The 23,697-nt window shown below is 37.4% G+C and overlaps 3 protein-coding genes across 3 annotated transcripts; 2 read left to right on the plus strand and 1 right to left on the minus strand.

The window, feature by feature from the left end:
* Positions 1-4,840: 4,840 nt before the first annotated feature.
* LOC129745032 (adult cuticle protein 1-like) lies at positions 4,841-5,547 on the plus strand. The gene is made up of 2 exons (XM_055737855.1): positions 4,841-4,900; positions 5,005-5,547. Exons 1-2 carry the CDS (start codon positions 4,895-4,897, stop codon positions 5,392-5,394), a joined length of 396 nt encoding a protein of 131 aa, XP_055593830.1. The 5' UTR covers positions 4,841-4,894; the 3' UTR covers positions 5,395-5,547.
* Positions 5,548-15,538: 9,991 nt separating this feature from the next.
* On the minus strand, positions 15,539-16,334 carry LOC129745034 (adult cuticle protein 1-like). The gene is made up of 2 exons (XM_055737857.1): positions 16,282-16,334; positions 15,539-16,175 (listed from the first exon to the last, which is right to left on the minus strand). The coding sequence occupies exons 1-2, from the start codon at positions 16,285-16,287 to the stop codon at positions 15,786-15,788; spliced, it is 396 nt and encodes a 131-aa protein (XP_055593832.1). The 5' UTR covers positions 16,288-16,334; the 3' UTR covers positions 15,539-15,785.
* Positions 16,335-20,352: 4,018 nt separating this feature from the next.
* LOC129745033 (uncharacterized) lies at positions 20,353-20,915 on the plus strand. Its single transcript, XM_055737856.1, has 2 exons — positions 20,353-20,420; positions 20,486-20,915. The coding sequence occupies exons 1-2, from the start codon at positions 20,415-20,417 to the stop codon at positions 20,873-20,875; spliced, it is 396 nt and encodes a 131-aa protein (XP_055593831.1). The 5' UTR covers positions 20,353-20,414; the 3' UTR covers positions 20,876-20,915.
* Positions 20,916-23,697: the final 2,782 nt, after the last annotated feature.

Raw genomic sequence — 23,697 nt, forward strand, 5'->3', positions numbered from 1 at the left:
AGTGTTTCCGGTCCAAATACCTGAGACGATTTAGTTAGGTACATTCATTGGATCCTTTTTTATTCGGCCTCTACTGTCGTGTGTTCGTTTTACAATTTTGTGTGTCTGTTTCGATTTTCTACTGTTAGTGCTGGTGGAGACGCTTGGTTTTTCGTCCCTTTACGGTGCGCTCGATCGTTCAAATTTTCCCCATACAAATGGTTTGAATTTTCTTTGCGGGGGTGGAAATAGGCTACTTTTCCGGCTCACCAGTCCAAATTGCATCGATTGCACGTGAAATTATCGTTATAGGACGAAGTTTGCAAATTGCAACTTAAGCGGCTATAGTTGCATGCCGTTCATGAAAAATGTACATGTACATCGCTAATAAACAAAGTTGGCCATAGGTGAGTACTCACGTTATTTCCTTATACTAACGGGGGTTTTTGATGTTTCCCCGGTTCTGCTGCTACTCGCGGTGAACCGCCGATTTGCTCTCCCGGCAGATGTGCTGGTGACGGGCTATCGGTGAAGATGACGAATCATGCAGGTGATAATGGCTGAACGCGTGGTTGGATCTAATGTGATCCCATGCGTTCAGCAAAACTTTTTGCCGAGATCTCCCGGCTGCCACAGCTGGTCGAAGATTTCGTAGATTCGAAGCCTTTTGCGTGGGTGGTTGTAAATGCTAAACCCTTGGCGCTGCTGCGTGCTCGCTACGGGGTGTTGTTTCGACCCGACGGTTTCCTGGTTGCCTTGGTGGGTTCTGGGTCGTCTCGGGAGGTTTCCGGATCGTCACGGCGGGTTCAACGGTCGATGAACGGCTGCTTGAGAAAGCTGTAGTGGGCTTCTCAAACCTGTCGCAAAAACAAGCGGCGTTTTACATATCGTCCGGCGTTGTACCAGCGTTCTCGCACCTTACCTGGCTGAGTAAGCACTTTTTCTTCGCTTTTTTGGCACTACACTTTCCTGCTATTTTAACCTAAGTGTAAGCTACGCGGAAAACACAAAAAAGGTCTAATTAGTAACCAGAACACTGGTTCACGGATCACAGGTTGGACTATTAAAAATTACCACGCGAATTAAACGGTCTTCACCCAACTGAACTTCAAGATTAAGTGGTTCAGGAAGTCGCATTTGAACCCAGCCTTCTTGGTCTAGTTCAACTTCGTACCGGAACTACCCGATACGAAGACCTAATCGAGAAGTTAAACAAACAACTCTCTTTTCCGCGATTTTACAATGCAGTCTTGTCTTCCCCTTCCAAACCCGAGTCCAAAGACCAAACCTTTTCTCTTCCAAACCTAGGTGCACAAAGGCATCCCGAAAGAGGTCATTCACCTGGCGCACAACAAGCTTGCAGTCGGTGATCATCTGGAAGATGACTCTCTAAACCATAATTTCTACTCCAAAAATGTGTCATCTACAGGCGCGCTTTTGAGGTTACTGATGATCAAGTTAATGATTAATTAGGGTGGTACCTGGCAGGAGGATTCATTCGCTCAACTTTCTTCGTTGATTTTGCTCTTTGAAATCTTTGTTTTAATTTTATGAACTAAGTGGAGGTACTTTATAAATAATTAATTTTATTATTATTGTATCATTTTATTTAGTTTCTAATTGGCTCTTAATTGATTAATTTAACGGTTTTCAAGGAATTTCTGTTGTTGGTTTTACTAATAGATAGTGTACCCGTTACAATACTAAGGGGGTAGAGAATCCTGTTTTACTGGAATATGCCGATGCCGACTTCGCAAACGATGTCCATGACAGAAAGTCTGTTTCTGGTCATGCCTTCAAGGTACTTGGTATTCAATTCACAGAAGAATACAGAAGGATGGATAATCCGACATATCAATCACTACTGTAACCTTACTTGATTAAAAGACTTGACGAGAATAAAGATGATTATGTTATCAATTTCCGATACAAAATAGTATTGCATCTTTTTGATATCACAACAGAAACTAATAAAGAGAGACGCAGAGATAAACAAACAGACGCATCAACGACTGAAATCCGTCATTTCCATAGTTACTTGGTAAACATTTCGCTGTGACATAGAACGTGGTCTATCAAGAATAGAACTATCTTAACTAATTTCGCAAGGTAGAATTTGAGGTTACATTTTCTAAATACCTTAAATACTTATTATGAATCCTGTTTATCAGCTCCACAACATCGACAGGAAAAGCTAACCGAGAATAGTTGTTTAAAATATTTGAGAGAAAACTATTAAAACTTTTGTTTTTATCAAGCTGTCTTTTTAACACGTTGTCTATTTCCATTGCGGTCCTCCCAACTCGCAATTACAAGGCTGTCCTTTCAACTCGCCTGTTTACTATACAGCAGTCCTAACAACACGCTGTGTTTTCCAATGCTCCATTGCATTTCCGCTCCAAATAGGTTGTCCTCTCAACTCGCCCATTTTTAAACAGTCAGTTTTTTTGGCTCAGCCCTTTCTACACTTTTCTGGGTGTTATAAGGACAACTATTATTGATACTCGCCCTATTTTGGGCGTTGCCAGGTTTGGTTGTCAGAAAGATCACGAGGGCGTCCGTCAGGGACATGTTTGGGTCAGAATCATCCGTAACAGTCGTGTTCCCCGGTGAAGATAGTCCTTACACCCTGAAGAGAGGTTAAGATCAATCAACCAACGTATCGGGAATAGTTATACGGCATGTCCTCGAACTGTGCATATGTCCCCATTTCGGTTTTTCTGTTTCAGCAAGTGGTTTTTCAGCAGGACTTTTCATTGGCTCACGAAGGAAAGATATCCCAATTTTTACTGCAAAAATTTGTTTGAGGGTTAATTTCGAGCTCGGGGCGGTCGATGAGTTCGCCTGACCTGCACCCTATGGACTTTGCTGTCTAGGGTATATTGAAGCCAAAAATATGACGGTTCGGGTGTTCTGAAGCGCCATCTAGCTGAATCCTGGGATAAAATACCACAAAAACTATAATAGCGATCTTTTTAGAATATGCGCCCTGAGAGACGCAGTGAGCGGATAAGCTCAAGGACAAAAAACAATCAAATTGCACCTATGGACTTTGAAAATATTATTTGTTATGAAGTGTATCATATTAAATTCGGAAGAAAAAGTTTTTGTTTTGATCAAATTATCTGATAATTTCAATGTAGCACTTCAGTTTTCGATGCCATGAAATCTGAATAAATCCTTATAGAAACAATGATGAGAAGATCAAGTGTATGGATCAAGTAATGTTGAGCATGCAAGTAATGATGACCATAAACATACATTCATTTAAACCATGACTTTTGCGATTTTCCGTGATGATTCAAATGGAGATTCTTTCATTAAAAATTAGTTTTTCAGAAAAAAAAAATAAATTTATCCAGTGGAAATTATCTAAAAATTCAGACTCAAGTTTTGCTGGTTTTTCTGGCACCATGTCGATGATAAACAAAATGGACTTGAAGTGCTCAAAGTTTCTGATTTTTGACCCTTAAAAACCTAATAAGGGGGACCAAAAGAAATCGGAAAAATTGAAATTTGAATTTTGATGACAAATGAATTGAAAAAAAAAACAAAGCTCGGGATCTGGTGTTATCTGGTAAACGAATTTTGGCCAAAGTTCTATTTTCTGAGACCGGGAAACAATTTCTTCTCGAGATAACACTAGACTCGACGTTTATGCACTTTTAAGTCGATTTTTCTGATTTCTAACATAAACATTATTTTTTAGACAACCTTTACTTCAATCAAGTTTATTTTCACTTCCAGCGACATGTCCGCAGGACTCAATCCGTCTGAAATGATTAATTTTCCTCGGTGTCAAAAATGCAACTGAGCCAACTGGCACGCCATCCATGGCAAATTCTTCCGCTACCGAACGTTGACACCCCTAGGGTTGATACCGTCGACTGCGGATCGATCACCGGTTTACCTTTTCCTCTTCCATCCGATCAGCCAATCAACCAATCGAGTAACCAACCAGGGGCAAGGCCAATCGCGATAAATTGTGGAACGCAAGAAAATTAACCACCGCCGCGATCGCTTGGCTGATTGAGTGAGGCACGCGCCATCAATTGCTGTACTTAGTTAGAAGGAAGGTAGGAAGGCCTAGAAGATTGATTCGATCCAGCAGTGAAACCAACTCAATACAAACATGTAGAAACTGAGCTGGGAGTCCCACCCCCACCCACTGAATTGGGGTACCTACTGAATGTATGCAGATCGAATCGTGGTGGTTGATCGGATTTCTTCGAGTGCGATTTGAAAACGAATTGCATGTACTTGGGAATGTTTTACCGGAGTTGCGTTGGTATTGGAGTGTACTAGAACAGCTAAACCTTAATTGAGTTAGGACTCTTGTAGCCCTTATTCTACAAGTTGTAACAACTCAACAGGTGTGTGGGACCGAGAAAACGGCGCGAGAGTGTTTTGTTGCGCGCGTTCGGTTTCCGTGGTTCGAAGGAATGCATCTCTCGGTCACCCCGCCTGGATCAGAATCGGTTGCATTTCGATCGTTCTGAATCGAAGAAGGAGAAGGGAAAGGGAAATGATCGCGGGGTGGCTCTATTTAGACCAATACTTAGTATGGCAATAGATAGTAACTAAACCACTTGGTAAATAGTTTCTTGATGGGCAATTACTATCATTATTAAAAAGCGGTCAATAGACCGTCGTCGCGTCGCTTCGGTTGATTTCGGTCGATGGGACCCGGCACCCGATATCTACAAGTGCTGGTGCTGGTGCTAGTGGCCACAATACGCAAACAAGAAGAGAGAGGAACTTTTCGTTCTGTGGTCTCGGGAAGAACGGATTAGTCCCAACGCAACCGGGAGATTTTCTAACTATATAAACCGCGCTCGGGTTCTGAGTAGAAGCATAAGCAGTCCAAGTGTTCTAACAAACAAACCTCAACAAACCACCAACCTTATCTCACAAAATGAAGGTATGGAAAAAAGGACTAATCTACCCTCGAAGATCCTAAGGATAACCCAAGGAAGTGTTCCACCAAGTGATATAATCGATGTGTGTGTGTTTTTATTTTCGCAGTTCGTCATTGCCGCCGTTGTCCTTGCCCTGGCCGTCGCCTCGGAAGCTAGCTGGCCCTATGGACCATACGGAGCCACCGTTGTGCAGGCCAATGCCGGTGCCTGGCCAGCTGCCCACTGGGGTGGAGCTTGGCCTGCTGCCGCCCACTGGGGTGGTGCTGCTGCCTGGCCAGCTGCTCACTGGGCTGGTGCTCACTGGGGTGGTGCCTGGGGACCATACGCTGCCGGACACTGGGGTGCTCCAGCTGCCTCGGTTGCCCACCACGCCGGAGTTGTTCCCGGAGCCGTTTCCGTGAATGCCAACCGTGGATCGGTCCATGTTGCCCCTCTGCCAGGACACGCCGTCTCCCAGAAGCAGCTCAACTTGGCCCCAGCCCCAGGAACCATCTAAGCTGGCCCGGATCTCGGATTCATCCTACCAAAAAACCAAATTGTTTCTTCTTATCACAACAGGAAAAGTTCGCTCAAAAAACTGACCGCCGAAGACAAAACAAACTGCCATGATGAACGATAATGTGTGTAGCAGAGATCAAGAATCAAAGATCTGTTTTATCTTTTCTTTTTTTAGCTAAGCTGTGAATAACTAGAGTAATTATTTACCTGCTGTAAATAAATTTCAACTCTCAAAAACTTGTAAATCAATCGTTTTTTGTTCTGAAATCCGAAAAATGTTTCAATTTTTTTTATTATCAAATTCGAAGATCATTAGGGTAGGTGTTCCTAATTTGGCATGTGTGCCTAATGTTAACATACCGTTCGATTTTGACTGTTTTTGACGTTATTTTTCACTTATTAACTTTATAAAAAAATGATAATGTAACGGATCATGTGCTCTTTCATTTTACAAACAAATTTGTTTTCTATCTCACAGGATTTTTTTGTAAAATCCGGATTTTTTCAATGTATATCTAAATTGAATGGTTAGCATATTTCTTTAAAAAAAACACCTTTTTAGAAATAGAAGATAAAAGCTGTATTTGTTAACCGATTTTTTTTTAATTTTTCGTCGGATTGTTTTTCATCATGATTTTAGCAATCAGTATGTTAGAACCATGTTTTTTTCGTGTAAAAACTTAAAAAAAGCTTATGTCCACAATTAGGAACACTATTTTCAATGTGTTCCTAATTATGGACATAGTCAAAGTTTTCCAAACTATATCAAAGTCATAGAATGTATTTGAAATAAATTTGATTGACGTAAAGTTGTCAAAACAAATTGTGTTTTAACTTAATTTTCAACGATCTATTAAAATAAACTGTTTTGGGTTAATATAACATATTTGATATATTTTTTTTTTTACCTAAGTGTATTTCAATGCTAAAAATGTTGAAAACATATTTTTTCCTGGTTGTAAAGAACAAGCCCTACGTAACAGAAAAGGAAACCATAAAGTTACAGAGAGCTCCTCAACAAAAACAGAATCGAAAGAAAAGTATTAAAAAAAACTAAATAAAATACTTTGAATACCGTCACCTGGGGCATCATGCAACACTTTTCAACTTAAATGGCTTTTAAAAATCCAATGCCTAAATACAGACCGCTTGTAAAACAAAAGTTTAAAGGTTATTGGGACATCAAATTGATGTAGTCAGAAAAATAATTGGTTTCACCAGTTATTTTTAAATTTACAAAACTATGCAATTTTCACTCTACTAAGAAAATGAAAAGAAATTGCAACAACTTTTTTTTTTAATGAAAAATCAAATAAAAAAGTTTGAAAAGTTATAGTGTTTTATACATTTGTGATTTCGTTACGCATAAAGCACGATCTGCAGTTATTTTTGATATTTTGATATTTGAACTGTGAATAATTGATTTGCATGTTGATGCATTTTGGCCCAAACTGGTTACGGAATTTTAAAAATATTTATTTGAAAAAAATTAAATGATTGTCCGTAAAATATTTATACACCAACTGCAACAGTGTTAATATAGGATAATAAAAGCAATATAAAGTTTGTAAGTGATATCATTAAGCCAATCCATTTCTTACGGCATCGAAAAATGTAAAAATTTCGATTATTTTTTTAAATTTTTTATGAGAATCAAAAACTTTAAACGTTTCTCACGATGTGAGAAACTATACCATCATTGTTTTTTTTATCATTAAATGATAATTGTATTATTTATCTATATATATAAAAATGAATTTCTGTCTGTCTGTCTGTCTGTCTGTTCCCTATAGACTAGGAAACTACTGAACCGATTTGCGTGAAACTTGGCAGGTTGTGGTATTGGAGGTAGGGGAAGGTTCCTATTATGGTTTGAGACCCCTCCCTCTCTCATGAAGGAGGGGAGGGGCCTCCCAAAAAAAGACAATTATTTGCATAACTCGAGAACCCTTCAAGCAAATGGTATCAAATTTGGCTTGGGGTGGTATTTGGGAACGAGGAATATTTCTATGAATATCAGGTATCCCTCCCTCCTCTCAGTGGGGTGATAGGAAGGGGAGAGGGGGGCTATCTTACAATTTTTCATATAACTCGAAAACTAATCAAGATATTGGAACCAAATTTGGCACGGGAAGGTATTTGGATACGAAAAATACTTCAATGCTTATTTGAGACCCCTCCCTCTTTCCAGTATAAAGGGGGAGGGTCCTTTTTCATATTTTTTTTTACATAACTCTAAAACTATTAAAGCAAATGGAACCAAATTTGGCATGGGAGGGTATTTGGATACGAAAAATATTTCTATGATTATTTGAGACTCCTCCCTCTTTCCAGTAGGGAGATATAAAGGGGGGAGGGGGCCTTTTTTATAATTTTTTACATAACTCAAAAACTAATTAAGCAAATTGAACCAAATTTGGCATGGGCGGGTATTTAGGAACGTGACATGTTCTAATGATTGTTTGAGACCACTTCCATCTTCCAGAGGGGAGAAAGGAAAGAAGGAGGGGAGTTTCATACAATTTTTACTGCATAACTCAAGAACTACAACAGCAAATGGAACCAAATTTGGCATGGAACGAAATTTGGGTACGAGAAATGCTTCTATGAATATTTGGAATCCCTCACTCGTTCAAAGATGTGGATGAAAAGGGGGAGGAGAGGTCTCTATTACAGTTTTCAGTATAACTGGAGAGTTGATCGAGCAAATTGAACCATATTTGACATGTGAGGGTTTTTGGATACGAGAAATGTTTCTATTATAAATTTAAGCCCCTACTTTTTTTCAGCGGAAAGATATATAGAGGAACTTCCATACATTTTTTTTGCATAATTCGAGAATGAATTGAGCAAATGAAACTAAATTTGGCATCAAAAAGAATTTGAGTACGAGAAATACTTTTTCTTTGTGAAGCAATACTTTTCTTGAAGTAGGATGATAAAATTGGGAATATAGGACGTGAAGAGAAGGCTTACATTTAACTTTTTTTTTTTTATTAAATCCGAGAAATGGACAAAACATAACATGGAAAATCATTTTGCTATGATTCTATGAATATCTGACACACCATCCTCCTTTCAGTGAGTAGGTACCTAGGAGGAGGGAGTTGAGGCCAATACACTTTTGTTAGCATAAGTTCTCAATTTATGCAAACAAAACCAACACATGGAAATAAATATGACATGGAAAGGTACTTGGTTACGAGATATGTTTCTACGAATGTTATAGACCCTTACGCTTTACAGTGTAGAGAGGGGAAGAAAGAAGGCTCCTTTTAAATTATGTTATATAGCTTAAAAACTTATCAACCAATTAAGTTATAATTTGATATAAGAGGATTTTTGGACACGAAAAAATGGGTATGATTATTAAAGACCACGACCTCCATTCAGCAGGTGGTGAAGGGAAGGAGAGGGGAGGCTCTCTTATCAGTTTTTAGCATAAATCCAGAGAATATCAAGCAAAAACAATCATATTTTATAAGTTAGATTGTTTGGGTACGATTAATTTGAGACCCTCCAGACAGATCAAAATTATCAGATCTTTTACACAAATTTATAGAGCAAGATTCAGAATATTAGTTTAAGTTATCTTTGTGTTGCAATTCGAAACTCCAGCTGCAGCTCTCATTTTATAGCGGTTGCTTATGAATTATGTTATAATGCCAATAAACAATAAAAATTTGAATATTTTTTGAAAAAAATCATTTGATTTTGGAAGGTGTAGCAAAGCACACCGGGTCAGCTAGTATTATGGTTCATATTCCAAAAACGTTATAAAATTTATAAAAAGATGAAGTTTGAGATTTTTCTCATTAAAGTATAAATAAACCCATAAGACCCATTCGCAAAATCAGGAACAAATAGTGTAATATTGGGTACGCAGATACATTTTTCCTCATATGTTAACATTAGGAACAATTAGTGCCAAATTAGGAACATCGACACACTTTAAAAACATGAAGTTTTTCGTAAATTAAAGCTTGAAATGATTATTTTGAAACATAACAGAGTTCAGAAGAAAATTTGGAACTTAGTTGCCAAAAAATTGTGTATCTAATAATTAAAGATTTGGCGTACTAATATCAAATCTAAAAACCTCTGACATAATATAGCGAAATTAGGCTCACTTACCCTATACGCATTAAGGCTGAATCATTCGTCTTGAATACAGAAAAAAGCGACATTATGTCTCAGTAACTTTCGGAATATAATCAGCACTTTTAATTTTTCGAATTACGTAAAGTATCTTGTTAAGTTTCGTACCATTTGGTTGACTATCAGGAATCGTTAGCTATTATTCAGCGCAGTTAGCAAAGTTGAATTCATGAATAGTTTAACTATCATACATTTTCTTGTCATTTTGCTGGAGCTTCCAACTAACAAGGTAGTCCTGCTTTTAAAATAACATTTAAAAAAATTGGACTTTGTTTAACACAGAAAAATGCAAAATTTCCGATCCAATTCGTTTTTTGTATGGTGACTGCTGATTAAATTTTGAAACTCGAAACACAATTTTAATCTGCTACAAAATGTTACAAAATTCTGCCATTCCCAAAGGTTGTGAGAAGTATAAGAGAAACAGATATCAAAGAAAGATAGGACATAAACCGTAAATTTAATAAATTTCTCGGAAAAGATACAAGGGCTCATCGACAGGACTTGAACCCGCAATTTCCGTTTCGGTACAACGGCACGTTAACCAACTACACCACGGTAATCGTATTCTGAGTTGTAGTCACTCTCCAAGCATGTCCCCAAGGGAGCCGGACCGATAACAATTTATAACTCCCAGAAGCCCATAACATAAGTATAACAAAATTGTTGAGAAATATACCTACAAAAATGTTTTTTTGGATCAGTACGATGCTAGCCATTAAACCCTGAGCGCCATGAAGAAATTTAGAAACGTCAGAAGTTGAATCTCGTTTAATTAATTTTCTACATCAAAAAAGCGAATAAGATTAAGTAACATGTATTATTACGATTTTAAACTACCTATCGCTTCTGGTTCATGATCAAAGATGTCGTCTCAAGAGGAATATATCTGCACATAAAGCTCAAGTGTCTTAAACTGATGGCGTTCAGTTCCGTCTGGTTGAATCCCGAACAAATGTTTACTTAGTAACCATAAACATACATTCATTCAAACATTCATACTGTTTTAAGGCATACCTTAGAACTCATAACATATGAAAGCTCGAACTAGTAGAAATAAATGAAAGGCTGGCAACCTTGCCAAGCCACGCTTCTGATTTCAGAATTTAATCAGGGTTTTTGGGTATAACAACAGCTGTGGAAATTTTTTTCGAACCACGTCTTGTATTCAGCTCCTAAAACCATATGTGAATGACAATTTTCTAAACACAGTTGTTATTAAAAAAAATACACACCTAATCTTTTTCCTGTTTTCCTCCAGTTATTTTTAACAGCTGAAATTACTGGTCGATTCCAGGACAGTATAACAGCTTAGTAAAACAACTGTCAAATTGTCTTGCATGATCGGAACAGGGTTGCCCTGTGATTTGAAAGGACTTGTTGAAATTATCCTGTAAGCTCGAAACGGGTTTCTCCCGCGTTTGTTGTGAATTCTGCTATATTTCCCTTGGTTTTAGATTCGTTTTATTTCTCAAATTGCTTTCAATGTGCTGTTTAGGAAAAAAACTAAAACAATTGATGTTTAAACAAGTAAAATATATTTGAAGCATTTTTTAATATTCACTATACTGCCCCTATTCACATATGAGTCCCATGTGCATTTTATCACTTTTGAGTTATCGATGGAAAACGCTTCCTAGTGGTCAAATATACTTGTAAAAAAGTTGTTGTTCGAAGTTTGTTCCAAAAATTTCGGAAAAAATATGACCGTTGGTGTGTCCCATGTGAAAAAATATTCGCATATGAGTTCCATGACCGAAATTTAGCGCTCGAGCGTACAATTGAAGAAAACTGTAGATAGAAAATTAAGTTAATTTATAATTCAATGCTAAAATCATTAATATACATAAAAATTGAACGTATAGTAGCATAACGCACGTCGATAACAAAATAAAAATAATTTATTTTAATTCTTTTATATCCACAACAAAGTCAATACCACTGTTTTCGTTTATCACCCAGGAAAATATTCCAGGAAGAAGTCTCCTTCTTTGTTTTGGAATCCAGCTCATGTTTGGTCGGAACTAACCACGGATCCGTTACACAAATTAAATTAAATTGAAGTATAATATATTCGGAGCAATTTTACACGAATGAAAACAAAGCTTTTGAAAAAAAAAAACACTAGAAAATTTATCCCACACGATTAAAAAAAGGATAATTCAAAAATTACTTCTATCGTAAAAAAAAAAAGGTAAACAAATGATAAAATACGTTAGAATAAATCTTGGCACTTGCCACCAACGCTGATAACTTTAGCACAAGAGACTCATTAGCGAATAATCTCGGCTCGAGGGTTAAGAATATTCGCATATGAGTCACATGAGTAGTTTATTATAATTTTTCCGTAAATCCGTTAGTGTAAGCGTAAAAGTATTCTTTAAAGTGTTTTCTATCCGAACTATTACTAGGTTTTACCAACAAATGATACACATGATTGTTGTAATGAAAACAATGTTCAAACTTTACAAGCGTTTTTCGCGGTTTGCAGTTTTTACACATGGGACTCATATGCGATTAGGGGCAGTATAGTGAATATATTTGTACACATTTCAGCACTCTTCATTTTCAGTGTACACAGAAGAGACAGTCTTTTGTGAACAAAAAGATTTGAGTTTGGCATCTGCCAAACGTAGATTAGGAACAACAAGGGACTCAAGCTACTGCCTTGAGGCACTCCTACGTTGAGAGGACAGAGATAACTTTTAACCTTCCAAAGTCGTTCGGGTCAATATGACCCGAAGCGCACACTGAAATCATTATAACTTTCGTAGCCAAACGCTTGATGGCTGTTAAAATTAAAAAAGAATGTTTCTTCCGTAATTTTGGAGGACACTGTCCTGAACTTGCCGAGATAGCTTAAGTTACTGTGCACTCATAGAAATATCATCCTAAATTTCAAAAAATAGGGTGAGTGCTCCTACTTTAGACCTAGAGCCTACATTAGTCCTAAAATACCGAAAATAGGAAACATTTCATTAATTTTGCATACAGTCAATGAGATTTTCAACGTTTATAAAAAGGGGATTTCTCTTAAGTGGTAAAACAGAGAGCTCAATTAGAGGGAAGCAATTCGAGAAATCAGAGAGATTATGAATAAATCATATTAATTAACAGGTCAAGCCTAATTTTAAAGGAAACTCTCATTGCTGTAATGAATATGAACTAAACTATCCATGTTTACTAAAATAATAGAATATCATCGGAAAACTCGTAAAATAGGTGAAGGGTCCAAAAATTGGACACTTTTGGTCACTATGTTCCATTTTTAGACCCGACATCAATTTTTCAACACTAAACAATCAATTAAGGTGCGAATTTTCATAAGGGCATAATTAAGAACCCCTATTGAGCATTCCCAACATTTTTTCAGCATTAGGTAAATAAGCTACAAGTTAACACAAAAACCTCCTAGCAATTATGTTGCTGAGGGATGTGCTAATGAGAATAAAGTTTGAGATATTTATAACAAAAATAAAGGTATTTAACAGCTAAAAATCCCTAAAATTTGTTCATGGTATTTTTTTATCTATATATATAAAAAGCAATTTCTGTATGTTTGTTTGTTTGTTTATTTGTTTGTTTGTTTGTTTGTTTGTTTGTTTGTTTGTTTGTTTGTTTGTTTGTTTGTTTGTTTGTCCTCTATAGACTCAGCCGTCTTAAGAGCTAGAGGTTTGAAATTTGGCATGGATACTCATTAGGACCAGGAAGGATGAAAAATGTTTTCAGATTTTCGGATGACCCCTTCTTTAGGGGGTCGTCCATACAAGACAAATATTGTTTTCGCGATATTGACATTATTTTTCGTCGGATTATGTTCAAAATTTGCACATGAGAGTTTTGAAAGACAAGCAATCGATTTCAGATGATAAATTTTGTGTAAGGGGTCAGCCAGAGGGGTCGTCCATATTGACTGTTTGCTGTTTTTGCGATATTGACGTTATTATACATCGTATTCAGATGAAAATTGGTAAACCATAGTTTACAGTGACGTGCAATCGATTTGAGGTATCAAATTCAGTGTGAGGGTCCTGCAAAAGGGGTCGTCCATTTTAACTTTTCAATAAATTTTCAATATTGGCGTTATTATACACCGGATTGGGATGAAAATTTGCACATAGGAGTTATAAGGGACAAACAATTGATTTTACTCATCCAAATTAAAGTCAGGGGTCGGCCAAAGGGGTCGTCCATATTGAATATTCACTGTTAATGCGATATTGTCATTATTATACATCGGATTCTGAAGAAAATTAGTACGCGAGACTTTTTAGGGACGAGCAATCGATTTCAGGTATTAAATTGAGTGTAAGGGGCCGGCAAAGGGGGTCGTCCATATAAACCTTTCAATATTTTTGCAATATTGTCGTTATTATACATCGGATTGGGATGAAAATTGGCACACGGTAGTTTTAAGGGAAGGGCAATCGATTTCAGATATCAAAGATTGTATACGAGGCCACCGAAAGGGGAACTTTTTGGCAATAATTGCGTTGTTATGCAACGATCGAGTCGAAATTTATACACGGGGATTTTTGGCACGGTCAATTAATTTCTGATTTCAAATTTAGTAGCAGACGACAGAAAAAGTGATCGTCCAATTATTACTTAACAATGAATTCAGTAGTGCATCTGGAAAATGCTTGGCAATTGGCTTTCATACAAGCTATTCATGACATATTCCAAGTTGAAAGCGAAACGGAGTTCGTATGGGATCAGCTAGTTTAAAATAAAGTACTTAATTAAGTTTTTGATGTTTTTTTTTCGAAAAATTTAACTTTTTACTGGCTTTTTAGATCTAGGTCCAATAAAGGGTACAAATGCAGTACCAAATCAAGAACAGTAAGTTCAAAGTAGGAAGTTTAACTATCCATAACTTTGCAATTCTTTCAAAAAGGGCAAACCAAGGATCAAATCTCTCATTGAAACTTGCAGATAAGACCATGATCTACGAATGGGTTTTCTAAAAACTGCAAAACACCCGTCTATGTATGAGAAAATAAATGAATCACCGCTTAAACGGTCCAAAGTAGGACAACTAACCCTATAAAGTATCACGAAATACCGGTGAGTATAGGTTCGAATTTCATGGTTATTTAGCAATTTTCATGTCATGCGAAGAATTATTATCCCAAGAGGAATAAATGATTTCTTATTATTTCCAGAAAGTAATGATAGAAGAAAGATAAACAAAAGTATCGACCATCAACAGGATTAGGTATCTATTTTATCAAGTGCAATTTCATATTAAATATTTGTAACGTTAGCAAACTTTATCCGATAGATTTCTGTGTCCGATTTCCTAAAGAAATATCTTTGAATTTGGCAAAAATGGCTATGCACACATAAGTTGAAAAACATAATCATTTTGAGGGATGACAACAGAAACATGTGTAAAATTAATTCAGGCAAACAATTCTTTTCATACAAAAGATACACGGAAAAAAGTGCACAGAACGTGGTGAAGATAGAAAAAAATGAACAGAGAAAAATCAACTATTTTAACAAAATGCTTAACAATCAACCTTTAAAAATTAGTCATTTAAAGATACTCCTTTTTCTCCTGTATTTTCATCAATCCTAAAATTGCATGTAGCAGCTTAGTTATTTTTGCAGCAGCTTTTGTATTTTTAAGTTTGAGATTCCAGAATTAGTTTTGATTTTGGAAACCGAAATTCAACCCTTTCATTTATTTTTTATTTCAAGGTGTTTAAGGGTCACATAAGAGTTGTCTAATCAAAATGAAATCAGAAGTGATGTAAAATATGATCAATATCAGGAGGTGGGAGCAATCAAATTTTGACTTTCAAAATGTTGAACGAAGGTAGATGTTGATCATATTTATTCGATTTTATTTTTTGTAATTTTATTGAATTTTATAGTAAGGTGACACGTGGAAGAATGTCCTTAATGGGTTGAATAGGTAAAAAAAGTTAGGTCATGATATTGTCGGATCTTATAAAAATTTGAATAAAAACAGGTGATTTACAAGTTTTTGAGAGTTGAAATTTATTTACAGCAGGTAAATAATTACTCTAGTTATTCACAGCTTAGCTAAAAAAAGAAAAGATAAAACAGATCTTTGACTCTTGATCTCTGCTACACACATTATCGTTCATCATGGCAGTTTGTTTTGTCTTCGGCGGTCAGTTTTTTGAGCGAACTTTTCCTGTTGTGATAAGAAGAAACAATTTGGTTTTTTGGTAGGATGAATCCGAGATCCGGGCCAGCTTAGATGGTTCCTGGGGCTGGGGCCAAGTTGAGCTGCTTCTGGGAGACGGCGTGTCCTGGCAGAGGGGCAACATGGACCGATCCACGGTTGGCATTCACGGAAACGGCTCCGGGAACAACTCCGGCGTGGTGGGCAACCGAGGCAGCTGGGGCACCCCAGTGTCCGGCAGCGTATGGTCCCCAGGCACCACCCCAGTGAGCACCAGCCCAGTGAGCAGCTGGCCAGGCAGCAGCACCACCCCAGTGGGCGGCAGCAGGCCAAGCTCCACCCCAGTGGGCAGCTGGCCAGGCACCGGCATTGGCCTGCACAACGGTGGCTCCGTATGGTCCATAGGGCCAGCTAGCTTCCGAGGCGACGGCCAGGGCAAGGACAACGGCGGCAATGACGAACTGCGAAAATAAAAACACACACACACATCGATTATATCACTTGATGGAACACTTCCTTAGGTTATCCTTAGGATCTTCGAGGGTAGATAAGTCCTTTTTTCCATACCTTCATTTTGTGAGATAAGGTTGGTGGTTTGTTGAGGTTTGTTTGTTAGAACACTTGGACTGCTTATGCTTCTACTCAGAACCCGACCGCGGTTTATATAGTTAGAAAATCTCCCGGTTGCGTTGGGACTAATCCGTTCTTCCCGAGACCACAGAACGAAAAGTTCCTCTCTCTTCTTGTTTGCGTATTGTGGCCACTAGCACCAGCACCAGCACCAGTAAGTAGATATCGGGTGCCGGGTCCCATCGACCGAAATCAACCGAAGCGACGCGACGACGGTCTATTGACCGCTTTTTAATAATGATAGTAATTGCCCATCAAGAAACTATTTACCAAGTGGTTTAGTTACTATCTATTGCCATACTAAGTATTGGTCTAAATAGAGCCACCCCGCGATCATTTCCCTTTCCCTTCTCCTTCTTCGGTTCAGAACGATCGAAATGCAACCGATTCTGATCCAGGCGGGGTGACCGAGAGATGCATTCCTTCGAACCACGGAAACCGAACGCGCGCAACAAAACACTCTCGCGCCGTTTTCTCGGTCCCACACACCTGTTGAGTTTGTACGATGTTTGTAGTTGTGTTCGGTAGAATTCGATTAATTGTACGTTTGATACTTTCCTAATTGTAGCATTCGGGTCTAACCATATCTCACCCAGTCGAATGCATTATAATTCAAGCTTGTAGGGCGTTTTAAGGATGATTTTTATTGCTTTCTAGATTGGATTGAGGTTTAATAAGTTTAAATAATTAGAAGCTTTCAAACGCTTTGTTTGAAAAGCTTTCTTCGATATGAAAAAGTAATTTTGCTTGAATTTGCCCAATGGATATATGATACTCTATTGAAAGAAGATGAGTATTATACGGTTCAAAATATCTTGACAAGACAAGAAAGTGACTATGAGGCCAAAAAAAATCTACCATGGCACAGTGGTCCAGAAATGAAATTTAGCGGGAAACAATTATTTGCGCTCTTGCCTTAGGTTTAAGACATTTGGTGTGCAAGACAAAGTTGTACAACGTTACAAGGCGCTACTTTTGAATGAAACTTTTTTAGGGTGGTTCATAAAACTCCTTAGATACGAAAATTATTTTTTTACTGTAATGAGATAGTGCTATATTATGTTCAGCAATTATGTAGAACAACATAATTGATGAAACTTTGTAGAAGACTTTGAATGTCTATCTATTAACGTTTAGGTTTTATGATGATTTTTCGTGTACAAGTTAGGGTGGTCCTACAAAAACAAGTTTTATTGTTATAACTTTGTTGGGTATCAACTTATCAAAATCATGTGTTCGGCAAATATTTAGCAAATCATTATGCGCATCTTTTGTAGAAAACAGATTTCTAATATCTGCTTTTGATTCGCAGTTAGCATGAATTTTGTGTTCAAAAATGGCCGTTTTGTATGAGCCATAACTTCAAATGGAGCAAACCGAAAAATTGAAACTTTAATTCGTTTGAAAGAACACGTTAAAATCTACATTATATCGAAAAAACTGGAGAGGTGTTTTTTGTTTAAAGCTTTTTATTTACATTTGAACTTGACCAAAATTGCCATTTTTCATATAACAAAATATATCACTTTTGCTCTGCGACATGGAATTCTTCTTTGCGTTCGCACCCCTAGTCAACAATTCTAAATTTTTTACCACTACAAAAGCAGAGTTTCCTATTTATAACCTTTTGTAAAAATTTTGAAAGACTAACATAGCCAGAGGGGCACAAATGAGAAAAAAAAATCAGGATTCTTGATTATTAATGCATAAAACCATAAAATGAAAAAAATGAATTACTAACTACCCAACAAGAAAGTCTTGAATTGTATTTTCCTTAGGAGGAATTAATATTCACTTATGTCCTTTTGACTATGAAAGCCAGTTTTGGTTTCTCCGGTGATCATTTTGATCAAAACCAAGGAAACCATACAGTTTTCAGTTCAAGAGTTTCGATTATTCGTGATGAACGTTCAAAGGAAAGTTATTGTTGTTCACTGGCTAAAGGGGTCTAGTGAAAAAGATGTGGTTTAAGTTCTGTTAAAAATGGATCCGAAGCTTTCGAAATTAACATTGAAAAAGAAATTAAGTTTTGAGAAGTTGAAATATTTGAAACTCTGGGAGAAAAGTAATCGTAACCGAAGTCGATTTGAAAAGCTGAATGCGGACTGGCTTCTTGCTCAGATACACTTTCCGTTAGCTACAAAACAAGGAAGAACATCGCAAAACTTTTCCGAAAGCTGCCGAAAAACTTAACTGAAAAAAGTTGAAGAGTTGCAATCAAACCTTACGACGGAAGAGCTGGGGTTTCTTACGGCATCATGTATGAGGGCTGAAGGACATTGCCTAGCAGGAAAAGCTGAAGAAACTATTTCCGGCAATCCAGTTAATGGTTTTTTAACCTACCGAGCGCAGGAGATCAAATGTTACACCAATGTCTGAAGAAAAAGGTATTGGTTACATCTGTAGAAACAATTTGAGTAAAGCTCAATACGTGGATACTCGTATGACAAGCCTTAATGAAGGTGTTGATTTGATTTTCCATGTCGCAGAGCAAAAGTGATATATTTTGTTATATGAAAAATGGCAATTTTGGTCAAGTTCAAATGTAAATAAAAAGCTTTAAACAAAAAACACCTCTCCAGTTTTTCGATATAATGTAGATTTTAACGTGTTCTTTCAAACGAATTAAAGTTTGAATTTTTCGGTTTGCTCCATTTGAAGTTATGGCTCATACAAAACGGCCATTTTTGAACACAAAATTCATGCTAACTGCGAATCAAAAGCAGATATTAGAAATCTGTTTTCTACAAAAGATGCGCATAATGATTTGCTAAATATTTGCCGAACACATGATTTTGATAAGTTGATACCCAACAAAGTTATAACAATAAAACTTGTTTTTGTAGGACCACCCTAACTTGTACACGAAAAATCATCATAAAACCTAAACGTTAATAGATAGACATTCAAAGTCTTCTACAAAGTTTCATCAATTATGTTGTTCTACATAATTGCTGAACATAATATAGCACTATCTCATTACAGTAAAAAAATAATTTTCGTATCTAAGGAGTTTTATGAACCACCCTAAAAAAGTTTCATTCAAAAGTAGCGCCTTGTAACGTTGTACAACTTTGTCTTGCACACCAAATGTCTTAAACCTAAGGCAAGAGCGCAAATAATTGTTTCCCGCTAAATTTCATTTCTGGACCACTGTGATGGGAGTAAAAAATAATGGATTGAAGAAGTTATCAAATCTAATGTTCGAGTAAAGTGGCCAACTTGGACTGTAAATCGATCATTTCCAAACAGCTAGACCATTCTGAGGTGATTTGAGTGAAATCGGGAAGCTCAAAGATTTGTTTTGGATTAATTTGCTTTGGGTTTTAAGCCACGGCCCATGTTTATGTCGGGAAGCAACGTCCGAATCAATTTACCACCCAAGAATGGTTTGGAAAAAAAAACGGGAATTTTTAGAGCCTGTTTTTGAAATGCTCAAAAATCGTCTTACTTCAAGAAAATCGTTAAAAAAAATCATCAAAATAAAACCGTGTGAAATAAGATCATTAAAAAAAATATTCTACAGAATTCGGGAAAATTGCGCTCTATAATTAGAGATTTCACAATGAACTTTTTATTTTCTAAAATTTTCAAACTAAATACGTATTAATTTATGAAATAACACTGTTGTGGATAAACATTATTCGTTTTGTATGACATAAGGATGACCGGTAATGGTTCTCAACGATCGTTTACTAATCGTTTTCCTCTCGGGGCTCAATCGAAATGTGTCTCGAAGCCCGCCGAGCTTTAATGTAATGAAAATCAATTCCTGTAGCCTTGGCTCTACAAAACGGCTATTATCGCCTGTTTAAGTCAACCGATTAACACAATTTGAGAGCCCGTGCGGGCATCAAAATTTAATTTACGATCTCCGCTACTGAAAAGCTATGAATATCACTTTTAGGAGTTAAACGTTTTAACTTATCACAAGAGGATGACACTTATGGCCCCAGGCCAACTATAAAACCAACCCGGGTTGGCCATTTTCGGCACAGTTTGGAGCCGATCGTGTTCTTATTTCGCAAAAATTAATCCGCGAGCCATCGAAGAATCAACTGACCGCAACAATGAAGGTGACCCCGGTTAATCCAAGTATATTTGAGAGATTTTATTTTGTAAAACGTTTACTTTTTCCTAGGTGTTCATTGCATTGCTGATCGCATCGATGGCCATCGCTAACAGCTGCCAGGGTTCGGTAATTTCTTCGTCGGTGTGGCCACCATATTCCACGGCCTGGAATCACTGGAACGGATGGAATCCTTGGAATGCCTTGGGATTCCCGTATTCGGCGTGGCCCTCCTATGCCTATGGTGGACCATACGGCTACAAGACTGTGGTTCAAGCCAACTGGGGGAAGCCCGGTTATCCTTGGAGTGGATATCCGTGGTCTGCCTATGGAGCCGCCGGTTATTATGGATGGGGTCCTTATGGAAAGGCTGTAGTTCCGGTTGATAAAATGGTGGCAGCAACTCCAGGATCGTTGCATATCGCTCCGGTACCTGTAGGTGGAATCAAGGCTGTTTACTAAAAGTGATTTGGAAAGTTACACAGTTTATGGAAATTGAATAAAGGACAATCATGCAACAATTTTGTACAAAGTTAATTCGCTTTATTAAAATTTTTAGTTTTATGTGACAAGTGTAAAATGTGCAGCTGTGAGAAATTAGAGAGAAATACTGTCAATTTTCGATGGTTGGTAAAGACTGTTCTCGGGGAAAAAATGGAACAAACTCTTTTGCGAACAACTTTCGAAATTTATAAAAAGACAGTAACGGGTGTTAAATAAAAAATGAGAATGTTTTCAATACCTTTCAGTAACTCAAATATAGAGCTTAAAATTTTATTTCTCCAAGAAAATTGCTCTTTGGGCTCCCTAGAAACAGTAGGCGTGTTTGGTTTTGCTAGTTTGAATTTAGTCAAAGCAAAGATGGCGTCGAAACAGCACGTGCTCCGCGAACGCATTGTACGGTTCTACGAAACGCATTTCCAGCAAGGAAAAAAGTTCACGGTGGCACATTTTAAGGAAGAAAATGTACCTGTCAGTAAGGTATATCGTATCCTGGGTTTCCTGAACGTAGAGCGGAAGGTCGGAAGTGGTAGTCCGGTGACGACAATGACGAAGCAGAGGAAGACATCGTTAAAGAAGCTGTTTGACAACAAGGACGCAACCAGCCTGCGTGACGCCGGCCGGAAATATGGCTGCTCCCACGTATTGATCCATCGTACCCTCAAGATCGAAGGAATCGTCTGCAGGTAGAAGACGAGGTCGCCGGAGTACACGGAGGAGCAGATTGAGACGGTTAAATCACAGTGTCGGTGGATGACCAAAAAATACCGCGGGACGTCATTCGTTCTGGCTGGCTGGCGTACCTTGAGGAGAAAAAGATACCGTTCGTGTCGTAAGATCGTAACCCACCAAACTTGCCCCAGTGCCGCCCAATAGAGGATTTCTTTGGCTCACTCAGTGCATTTTTTTGAAGGAAATACATTATGTTATTAATAAGAAATATTAAAATCGATGGAAAAAAAATAAAAAAATTTTTATATGTGATTGAAAAAATTCTCATTTATTATTTAACATCCGTTATAATGAATTGTACGTCAACTGATGACGCCCCAAGCAAGAGGAGCTACGAATAAATATGTTGTACATACGTCGTATAAATTTAAACTACACGCATGCAGGAATAGCAAAATCATTGAATGTGACCAAATCAACAGTCACCAAAGTTATATAAGTAGAGAATATCGACTACAAACGTGTATGTAGCTTAAAAACATTTTGGACTTATAAGAAGGTAGTGAATCCAAATCGTAGCGATAAGCAAAACCTTCTAGCAAAAACAAAATCTCGGAAGCTGTTCACGACATTGTTGACAAAGTTGATTGCGTGATGAGTGACGACGAAACCTACGCCAAGGCAGACTTCAGACAGCTTCCTGGATGAAAAAGATTTTTTTTTTTTTTATACGGATGAGAGAGGTGGTGGCAGGTGAACATTTTCAAGCATATTAAACTATCAAAGTTTGCCATGAAAAATCTCGTTTGGAAAGCTTTCTGTACCTGTGGCTTGAAAAACGACATTTTCGTTGAAACAGGGACCGTCAACCAGGAAATTTACGTGAAACAGTGTCTTCAAAAGCGTTTGCTTCCTTTCGTACAAAATAAACATGACTATGTTGTTTTGACTGGATTTGGCATCCTGCCAATATGGAAAAAAGGTTATTGAGTGATTGGTCGCTTACAACATTTAGGTTATGCTAAAAGATAGGAAGGGTTCCTAACACACCAGCATTACGCCCAATCGAAAAATGTTAGGCGATAGTGAGCAGAATCTCAAGAAGAACCAATAAACTGTTGGCAGCGAGAAGCAGTTCAAAGCAAACCTAAAGTTTACTACAAGGATTTCATAGTGTTCAAAATTAAGTATTACATTACATTAGCGATAGCAACTTGTTTCCACACCTCAAATTCCTTAACCGGGAGAGTACTCATTTTTCAATGAGAAATTTGGTATTTCTACTCTGAACTTCTGGCAACACTGTTGTGCTAACACGAACCTAGTTTGAGTAGTCTCGCTTAGCCGTGTGATGATGTAAAAATTTGACAAATGTTTACATCATGACAGTACAAATGTCATTTGTACTGTCATCATCATCACCATTGTTCTATTGTTCTAAGCAATCATCAATTACGAATTGGACATAGCAAGAGGAACCAAAACAAACAATTTTTGGTTCTGCTCGTGGCAGCAGAAATCCTCTGCTGCTGTTACTAAAGCCGATCGTCTTTCTGCCTGAGGAACCGATAGGAAACCGTAAGTTTCAACAAATAGAAAATTTTAAAATTCCAAAATGAATAATTTAGTGTGATAATGAAGTAATTGGAAAACTCATGTTGAGAAATGAAAACGAATCTGTTATCTGTTAATAACCACATGCTGAAATACTGCATCACTCAATTTTAATTATTTAATACGGTGAATGTAAGGTAAATATCAACGAAATTTTGCACACTTTCTCATTGATGTATTTTGTTTACATGCTGTCAAACTCGTGTTATTCGATTCAACGAAAATGGAGGTGAATAAAAGCGAGTCGAGAGAACAAATTCTTTCCAAACACTTGAAATTTCCTCACCTGTCGCACCGGCAGTTTGGAAAAATGTAGAACATTCATCATTCAACCGTCTCCAGAATGTTGAAGCGGTTCAAAGAGCGGTTGACTTTGGACCCCTGCACAGGAGCAAAACCGGAAGAAAACCGGGACCGGAGAACAAAAAGACGGAGGGAAAGATGAAGCGGATAATTATAGCAAATCCCAACGTCTCAAGCCGTGATTTGACTAAATA

The sequence above is a fragment of the Uranotaenia lowii genome, chromosome 2 (genome assembly GCF_029784155.1).
Source record: "Uranotaenia lowii strain MFRU-FL chromosome 2, ASM2978415v1, whole genome shotgun sequence".
Classification (NCBI taxonomy): Eukaryota; Metazoa; Arthropoda; class Insecta; order Diptera; family Culicidae; genus Uranotaenia; species Uranotaenia lowii.